Below are 9,076 nucleotides of genomic sequence, written 5' to 3'. Positions count from 1 at the left end.
TTGTGTGACAGAAGAGAACTGTGTAACAGATGAATTGTCATTATCAGTCTGAGAATATTTTTTTACATAAGCTTTTTACATGTATTTGATGTTTTTGTCCTAACATACTCATCTATTTCAAAGCAGTTTATTCGTTGTCCAGGTGATACATTCGTCCATACAGACAGGCAGTGACCAGCCCACCAGTCATGTTTGAATGTTTCATGCTCACTCTGCCATCTTCAGCTCTTTCCAGATGTTCAGGCTGCTCCAGGACCAGCTTACTAGCTAAAACCGATGGGTACACATATTTGGTCCCAAACTTCCCCTCCAGCAGGAAGTCCATTTTAGTTTCAGCCTCTTCCACTTCCTGTCCGCAGGAGGAGATGTCCGACCCTGCACAGCAGACAAGAGCACACACCTACAACAGAGATGTTATTAATATGACAAGAGTCTCATGAAGCAATTTCAAATATTCAGACTTGTTCTCATTCATACCTGCAGGGCGTAGCGTCCATTCACTGTGTGGGTTCCAGCAAATGCTCCCAATGCATAGAGCTCGTTACTGCTCACTTGTGGTACCATCCGGTACTGCAGGTAACAGCAAAAGGTGCCATTGCACACCTTCACTTCACCCTCTGTTTCGTTTAAGAGGACAAACGTAAATGTGTCGTACATCATTGATGAGATGAAGGTGGTGGAGGAGGGAGGGACCAAAGAAGCAATTTCAGGAGAAGGAGAATCAAAACAGCTTTCTTTGTGACAGTATCCAGAGTCTGTAGCTGTGGACGATGTGGACTCATCCGTAACTACCCCCTTCTCAGTGGCCATGTTGTGCCCCAGCCACAGTGGGTCCAAGACTGGCACCCTGGCCACCAGCAGTCTGCCCTCCTCTGGGTCTCCCTTCTGGGCGTGGTGGTAGGTGGCAGAAAAAGGGGTGTAGATACCACTTCCTGTCATGATCAGTCTGTCATTACGAATGTTTGCTGCTAGCAGGGTGACATTGGCACCCAGGCTGAAAGCACGCTGGAACTGGATCATGTCCAGTAGAGGGAGCTGGTTCATCCAGGCTGTGGGAAAGATCAGCTGACGCACACCCTAAAAGTGGTCCAAAGGGAGGTGAATGTTAGGAAAAGAGAAGACCAAATACAGGAATGTAGTGTTGGGTACAGAATTTGAGGAGCTGTTTTCTACCTTCTCCACCAGGCTAACTGTGGGTTCATGGAACAGGATGTCAAAGCAGATCATGAGACCAAACCTCCCTGCAAAAGGTGTGTCAAATGTGGTGATCTCAGGTTGCGGTGGCGTGTCAAAGGCCTTCTCAAAGTAGAGGTTGTACTTGTGGTAGCGTGCCACCAGCAGGCCATCTGACCTGTATGACAGAAGACAGTGTGAACAGTTCACATAAACAAGGAAATCAATCACTGGTGCACTCGCTGAACTTCAGCTACAATGACTTCTATGTAAAGGCCTACACTGCACCTGAAAACCACGTTGGTGTTGAACTGCCAGTGTCCATCAGAAGGACAGGAGGAGGAGGGGTCGGTCTTCAGGGGACAGGGCTGTAGGTCAGCCATGTTGGCCACCAGGTAGAGGTTGTGACGACGGGCCATACAGCTCAACTGCTGGAGAACCTGTGAAACACAACCACACTCAAATGTGATTCATATTCACAGGCTGCTGTTGCATGAGTGGAAGCTCTGGGCAACCTAGTGGTCCATGTCAGTGTATCACGACAGAATGCCTGTTCAACAACAACAACCTGAAGTCTAAAAATAGGTGATTCTGCACCTCAGTGTTGTTGTGCTTGCCCGGCTCTGTGCAGGGGTTCCAGCTCTCCTGCTGGGGGTCAGGAATGGTTTCTAGGTAGCCGGAGATGGACGAGCGGCTGAAGTTGAAACCCTGAAGACCATCTTCCGGAAACACCAGGATCTGGGCACCCTGACCAAGGTAAGGAGAGAGCAGAGTATAGAGATGAGACAAGTGACAAGTGTCATCACTCCACTGTAGTTGTGACCTCTGTGGCATTAAATGTACATCTTTGTGTGAACATACAGACAAATACAACCATTCCTGATGACTGGGAACACCAACTTGTTTGCACTGATATATGCCTGCCTTCATAGCTGCCGTCTTAGACTTAACTTAAGGGTTCAAGTCTACAACACAGTGAAAAGTCAGAGTTAAAAAATGACCAATACTGTTATAATGTTTGACTATGGTTGAGAAAAAACATGGCATGCAGGACAAAGACTCTTAGCAGTCAGAGTTTGAATTGTGACTGACTCTCCTTTGAAAGTAACTAGTACATTTTGAAAGCTTTCATATACTTTTAAAGAAACTGACACTGAACAGTACTGTTATTCGTAATGTGAGTAATAAGAGCGCAAAAGCAAACATTTCTGACTCCGTCCTGCCCTGATCATACCTGCTGAGCGGCCCGGGCAGCCTGCTCCTCGTAGATGTCCAGGTTTTCCTGCAGGTGCTGCAGGGCATCGGGGCGGGACAGGGGGACATGAGGCTCCGGGTTCAGGATTAAGTTGTGCTCGTACACAGCAGCAACGTACGAGGAGTCCACAGAGGGCTCTGCTTGAATAACCGCCGACGTGAAAGCACAGCTGATGAAAACGACAACGAACAACAGCATCGCGTCTTCCCTGAGAGACATGAGTCGTGTAACCCAGATGGACTAGTTACACCTGAGAGGTCCAAAGTCCAACTTGAGGTCGAGGTAAACAGAGCTGACTCAGTTCAGTGATTTCACGGCATATAAGAAGCTGCCCTTGCCAGCGGTGTTATGTTTACGACATAAATCTGGATCTTCATGGTCGTAGTTTGTGCAGCAGCTCCATATTTTATATTTTAAAAAAATCATCTGCTGGACTACGCTGGACGCATCACAGAAAACAGCTTTTCCTACAGCACCAACAGCATCCCGGCAAGTAGACATAAACAAGACCTTTATTTTGAAAATACAAGACAGGAAACGTCCGGCACATAGCGGTCACGTGGTTCACGTAGCTTTCATTCATTCTAAACAAATCTGTGAAATTAGCCTGTTTGAGTGGTTCAAAGTGGGACAGACAGCAACAATTTTCAATAATAACGCGTAATCCGCATTAATTACTGCGTGTCGTTGACTTGATTTATTTTGAGTATAGCATTTTTTTCTGGGAAGTGGTAGAGAGACCGCATTAATCAGTTTCAGGGGGACAGCTCCCCTAACGTAGAAGACATCTCCAGCAGTGGGGACACTTCCGTTCAGTGTTTGTCTTTTTGCCTGTTGTCTCTGCGTGCCTCGGTTGTTTTCAGCAACAGGTCCCAGCACAAGGCTGTGCAGTCTTGAGACTGGGACTAGGACTGTCCACTGACTGACACACACACACACACACACACATTAACTGAAGACCAGTGGCTGAAACAGAGGATGTCTATGCCTCTGTAGCTCATATTAATTATGTGTCCCGTGCTGATCCAATCATCAGCGTGTAATGGTTGAATTTACCCAGGAACAGCCTTGCTAGAAACAAGCTAGCCATGTTACCTCGTTGCTACTGTTCATTGTAATCAGATGTGTTGCTAACTTGAACAACAAATTTAATAAGAGAAGACAAACGTTGTATGCCAGCTGAAGAGCAATAACTGCAATTAATTTGAGCTAAATGTAGGCCGACTGACATGTGGCTATGGTGGCAGGTGAAGCGTGCTCATGTTAGCTAACTGCAACTAGAATCTAAGCAGCCATTATCTTCTAATAAACACAAACTAAAGTTGGCTACATAAAATACCACTTTTAAATAGATTTACAAGAGGCCAGCAAAGCATTGAAATGTCCAAAAAAAAGTTATTTAATCAATTAGCCAGCGAGCATGCTCATAGAGATCGCATTTTTCATGTTTGTCTGACATCTGCATGTGTTTTTACCCAGGAAGTTTGTGAACATTAGCATTAGCACATATCCTGTAGTACATCAACAGGAAGAGCAAATTACATCTGCTGCCAGTAAGCTGTGCAATACTCTGACTTTTTAGATGTAGCATCACGTGTTGTCTTTTGAAATAATCAATGCACACCTGCATTTATGTTTCAGGTTTGGCTGCATGGGGAGTTGTCATCGCTGACCCGTTAGGAAAAGTGCACAGGAAGATGTAAAGGTTATTTAGAAACTCATGACAGCTTGAATACATGTTAGAAATGGCTCAAACATGAATTAGGTGGTGTTGTGCTGATCTTTGCTGTATTCATCTGGCTCTCTACAGCAGGCATCTCAAACCGGTTCCATAAAGGGCCGCGTGGCTGCAAGTTTTCATTCCAACCAAGGAGGAACACACCAGGCTGGAATCAATTCATCAGCTGATCTCAGTCTTCAGCTGATCTCAGTCTTCAGCTGATAACTAAGTGATCCCTTGATGTTGATTGGTTGGCCTGATGTGCTCCTCCTGGGTTGGAATGAAAACCTGCAGCCACGCGGCCCTTTATGGAACCGGTTTGAGATGCCTGCTCTACAGGGTTCCAGCGCTCCTGCTGGCCATCATGGTTTCTAGGTAGTAAGATCTGAACACCCGATCCGAGGGAAGGTGAGAGGAGACATAGAGGTGAGTCAGGAGGAGAGCTTCTAGGTATTGTGCAGATACTACGGTCAAGTGAAGCATTGTTTGCAAAAACCTGGTCAAGCCAGATCAGAGGAGCTGCATTTTTGGCACAACTGTCCAAAGAAAAAAGAGGGACCAACACTGAGCAGTGTTTTCATGATCTGTATTTGAGTTCTTCTTTGAGCCATCATGGCAGATACTGATGGCTGTCACTCATGCACTGTGTATGTGGGTGTAAAACAGATGTTTGTGTGGGAGAGTGATTCTAACAATTTAATAATGAATTAATACAGATTTTTGATTAATTGTGTATATGACAGAAGACAGATGTGAAATAGCTGAATTGTCATTATCAGTCTTGGACAGAATATTTTTTACATCAGCTTTTTACATGTATTTGCTGTTTTTGTCCTAACATACTCATCTTTTTCAAAGCAGTTTATTCGTTGTCCAGGTGATACATTCGTCCATACAGACAGGCAGTGACCAGCCCAACAGTCATGTTTGAATGTTTCATGCTCACTCTGCCATCTTCAGCTCTTTCCAGATGTTCAGGCTGCTCCAGGACCATCTTGCTACCTAAAACTGATGGGTACACATATTTGGTCCCAAACTTCCCCTCCAACAGGAAGTCCAGTTTGGATTCAGCCTCTTCCACTCCCTGTCCACAGGAGGAGATGTCCGACCCTGCACAGCGGACAAGAGCACACACCTACAACAGAGATGTGATTAATGTGACTAGAGTCTCATGAAGCATTTTCAAATATTCAGACTTGTTCTCATTCATACCTGCAGGGCGTAGCGTCCATCCACAACGTGCATTCCAGCAAATGCTCCCAATGCATAGAGCTCGTTACTGCCTGCCTGTGGTAACCGCCGGTACTGCAGATAACAGCAAAAGGTGCCATTGCACACCTTCACTTCACCCTCTGTTTCGTTTAAGAGGACAAATGTAAATGGGTCGCACATCATTGATGAGATGAAGGTGGTGGAGGAGGGAGGGACCGAAGAAGCAATTTCAGGAGAAGGAGGGTCAAAACCGCTCCTCTGCTTATAGGATCCAGAGTCTGTAGCTGTAGATGATGTGGACTCATCCGTGACTACCTTCTTCTCAGTGGCCATGTTGTGCCCCAGCCACAGTGGGTCTAAGACAGGCACCCTGGCCACCAGCAGTCTGCCCTCCTCTGGGTCTCCCTTCTGGGCGTGGTGGTAGGTGGCAGAAAAAGGGGTGTAGATACCACTTCCTCTCATGTCCAGTCGGTCGTGACGAAGGTTGGCCGCTAACAGGCTGACATTGGCACCCAGGCTGAAAGCACGCTGGAACTGGACTGAGTCCAGTAGAGGGAGCAGGTTCATCCAGGCTGTGGGAAAGATCAGCTGACGCACACCCTAAAAGTGGTCCAAAGGGAGGTGAATGTTAGGAAAAGAGAAGACCAAATACAGGAATGTAGTGTTGGGTACAGAATTTGAGGAGCTGTTTTCTACCTTCTCCACCAGGCTAACTGGGGGCTCATGGAACAGGATGTCAAAGCAGATCATGAGACCAAACCTCCCTGCAAAAGGTGTGTCAAATGTGATGATCTCAGGTTGCGGTGTGTCAAAGGCCTCCTCAAAGAAGAGGTTGTACTTGTGGTAGCGTGCCACCAGCAGGCCATCTGACCTGTATGACAGAAGACAGTGTGAACAGTTCACATAAACAAGGACATCAATCACTGGTGCACTCGCTGAACTTCAGCTACAATGACTTCTATGTAAAGGCCTACACTGCACCTGAAAACCACGTTGGTGTTGAACTGCCAGTGTCCATCAGAAGGACAGGAGGAGGAGGGGTCGGTCTTCAGGGGACAGGGCTGTAGGTCAGCCATGTTGGCCACCAGGTAGAGGTTGTGACGACGGGCCATACAGCTCAACTGCTGGAGAACCTGTGAAACACAGATGATGATATAGATCATTCAAATGTGATTTACAACAGTACAAAAAAAATGTGATGCTGTGTAAAACATGAATAAAACGGAATGTGATCATTTGCTATTTGCTAGCAGAGTACATGTAAGCAGTGCCCCCTGCCTGCCCACTCTATCACCTTTCTGTTCAGTTTTTCACCAAGCCCATTTGAGTCGCGGACAACCACAGACATGAAGTACCCAGCACCCAACAGCATCCCAACGTCATGTGATCAGTCAGAGGATGTCAGTACCTCTGATAGCTCTTTAACTTTATTCTGTACATATAAAAAAAAAATGACCTGGGGCAGCTGTGGCTCAGGAGGAAGAGCGGCCGTCCACCAATCAGAAGGTTGATGGATTGATCCCTGCAGTTTATGTGTCAAAGTATCCTCAGTCAAGATACTGAACCCCAAAATGCTCCCCATGCTGTGCCACTGGTGTGTGACTGTGTGTGAATAGTTGTTGCTCCTGCTGGACAGGTGGCACCTTGCATATCAGCCTCTACCACCAGTGTGTGAATGGGAATTGGGATTGGGGTTATATATTCCCAGAATACTTTTGCATGCATGAAGGTTGTGGGCAGCCCAGTGGTGTCTCCATGTCAGTGTATCGTGTCAGAATGCACGTTCAGTAACATCAAATCTGAAAGTATGATTCTGCACCTCAGTGTTGTTGTGCTTGTCCGGCTCTGTGCAGGGGTTCCAGCTCTCCTGCTGCGGGTCAGGAATGGTTTCGAGGTAGCCGAAGATGGACGAGCGGCTGAAGTTGAAACCTTGAAGACCAACTTCTGGAAACACCAGGATCTGGGCACCCTGGCCAAGGTAAGGTGAGAGCAGAGTATAGAGATGAGATAGGTGACTTCACTCCACTGTAGTCGTGACCTCTGTGACATTAAATGTACTTTTTAAATGTAGTTATTCACTGCACCTATTGGAATTAGCTACCTTATTTTCAAGTATATAATTTTGAGCGATTTGAATAAGATGAACTGTTATTTTAAGTGGCAATAAGCAACAGTTTCTCTGACTTTCTCTGACTTCTCTGAAGTCTCTTCTGATCATACCTTCTGAGCGGCCCGGGCAGCCTGCACCTTGTAGATATCCAAGTTTTTCTGCATGTGTTGCAGGGCAGCGGGGCGGGACAGGGGGACACGAGGATCCGGGTTCAGGACTAAGTTGTGCTCATACACAGCAGCAACATACGAGGGGTCCATAGCAGGCCCTCCATGAGCAACGGCCAAAATTAGAGAAAAAGTGGTGACGGCAACAAACCAAGCCATGGTTTCTTGTGAAGCTTGAAACCCAGACTGACCAGACTGAAAGCGCCCGAGAGGTCAGAAGTCCAATATTAGGCAATGGTAAACTGAGCTGACTCATCTAATTTTTCTGTTTTAGATAAGAAGCTCCTCTTGTTATATAATGCACAGCGTTTGCTTTATAGATGTGGATCAATATGGTCATAGATTGTACAGCAGCTCCATGTTCTAAATTTTTAAATACTTCCACTGGACTGCTCTGGACATATGATCCCCCTGCTGTCCGGGTATGTGAGTATTTCTTTCGACACAGCAGCTTGTCCGGCCATACCCTGTGGATTACCTACAAAGCACCTGTCCTGGCATGGAAACACTTTGATCGGCGTGTCTCTAAGCTGTGTGAAAGCTGGAGAGATAATCTCTTGATTTAGAGAGCTGAGGTTACAGTGTCACTAAATGTCCAGTCCACAAACCCAGGGCACAAAAAATGAGTACAAATGAACTATTTACAAATGTACATTATGTACGTACCAACCAGATCACAACTGTACACAATTCAAAGGCCAAGCCTGAGATGCAGAGGGGCTGCTCAGGTTAGTCTACAGAACACAAGACTGATCCATGGAAAACAGATAATGGCTCACCAATATGGAAAGGCCAAATCTGTTAATGAAGTGGCCACTCAGTACAGCCCAAGTTGCTAAGATGACCTCGGAAGACTCTGAAACGGAGGTGAGTAGGCACATATCCCACTTGGCCTAGTCGTAATATTAATAATAATAATCATAAACTTTATCTGTATTGCACTTTTCATACAGGAATTGCAGCTCAAAGTGCTTTACAAGACAGAAACCACCTGCACCAAGTGAGAGCTTCACATGGAAATGACAGGCTGGACATTCAGATGGTAGAAAAGTTTAGATGCTGGTTAGGTTGGCTGGTTGGTCAGGTTTAGGCATGAGGGTTAAGCTAAGAACATCACTATCACCATAGTTGTTGAATACTTAGCGGAAGGAGAATGATTGGACCTCCGTAACTATTAGGCCACCAGATATGGTGGAGAAATGGATGATAGAACCAGGGAAACGGCAGTTCAGGAAGGCAGTCGACAGACTACTTCCAAACCATTGCTAAGTGGATTCCACGCTGTAATCTGCACACACTTTCTCCTTCTTTCAATCACAACACAGATTGTCCCACACAGACTCAGGTGGAGCCCAAACAGTCAGTTACTTCATGCCAGTCCAGTTGGTTTGTAGGGAGCAGAAAGAAGTAATCACGGGGAGTAATTCTGCCTACGTATG

The 9,076-nt window shown here is 46.1% G+C and overlaps 2 protein-coding genes across 2 annotated transcripts; both read right to left on the bottom strand.

The window, feature by feature from the left end:
* Positions 1–127: 127 nt before the first annotated feature.
* Positions 128–2,647, bottom strand: LOC121619921 (biotinidase-like). Its single transcript, XM_041955862.1, has 6 exons — positions 2,408–2,647; positions 1,771–1,920; positions 1,462–1,613; positions 1,174–1,351; positions 478–1,077; positions 128–400 (listed from the first exon to the last, which is right to left on the bottom strand). Exons 1-6 carry the CDS (start codon positions 2,645–2,647, stop codon positions 128–130), a joined length of 1,593 nt encoding a protein of 530 aa, XP_041811796.1.
* Positions 2,648–5,010: 2,363 nt separating this feature from the next.
* On the bottom strand, positions 5,011–7,796 carry LOC121619935 (biotinidase-like). Its single transcript, XM_041955879.1, has 6 exons — positions 7,581–7,796; positions 7,180–7,329; positions 6,342–6,493; positions 6,057–6,231; positions 5,361–5,960; positions 5,011–5,283 (listed from the first exon to the last, which is right to left on the bottom strand). The coding sequence occupies exons 1-6, from the start codon at positions 7,794–7,796 to the stop codon at positions 5,011–5,013; spliced, it is 1,566 nt and encodes a 521-aa protein (XP_041811813.1).
* Positions 7,797–9,076: the final 1,280 nt, after the last annotated feature.

Source organism: Chelmon rostratus, chromosome 16, assembly GCF_017976325.1.
Source record: "Chelmon rostratus isolate fCheRos1 chromosome 16, fCheRos1.pri, whole genome shotgun sequence".
Classification (NCBI taxonomy): domain Eukaryota; kingdom Metazoa; phylum Chordata; class Actinopteri; order Chaetodontiformes; family Chaetodontidae; genus Chelmon; species Chelmon rostratus.
This window is presented reverse-complemented; position numbering and strand designations above follow the sequence as displayed.

Bases quoted from the DNA above. Each gene is read 5' to 3' on its own strand.
- LOC121619935 (XM_041955879.1), bottom strand. From the start codon at position 7,796: ATGGCTTGGTTTGTTGCCGTCACCACTTTTTCTCTAATTTTGGCCGTT. The intron at 7,330-7,580 runs GTATGATCAGAA...TACCTTGGCCAG, and splicing joins CTGCCCGGGCCGCTCAGAAG to GGTGCCCAGATCCTGGTGTT. The intron at 6,494-7,179 runs GTGCAGAATCAT...TGTGTTTCACAG, and splicing joins ACAAGCACAACAACACTGAG to GTTCTCCAGCAGTTGAGCTG.
- LOC121619921 (XM_041955862.1), bottom strand. From the start codon at position 2,647: ATGTCTCTCAGGGAAGACGCGATGCTGTTGTTCGTTGTCGTTTTCATC. The intron at 1,921-2,407 runs GTATGATCAGGG...TACCTTGGTCAG, and splicing joins CTGCCCGGGCCGCTCAGCAG to GGTGCCCAGATCCTGGTGTT. The intron at 401-477 runs GTATGAATGAGA...TCTCTGTTGTAG, and splicing joins ATGGACGCTACGCCCTGCAG to GTGTGTGCTCTTGTCTGCTG.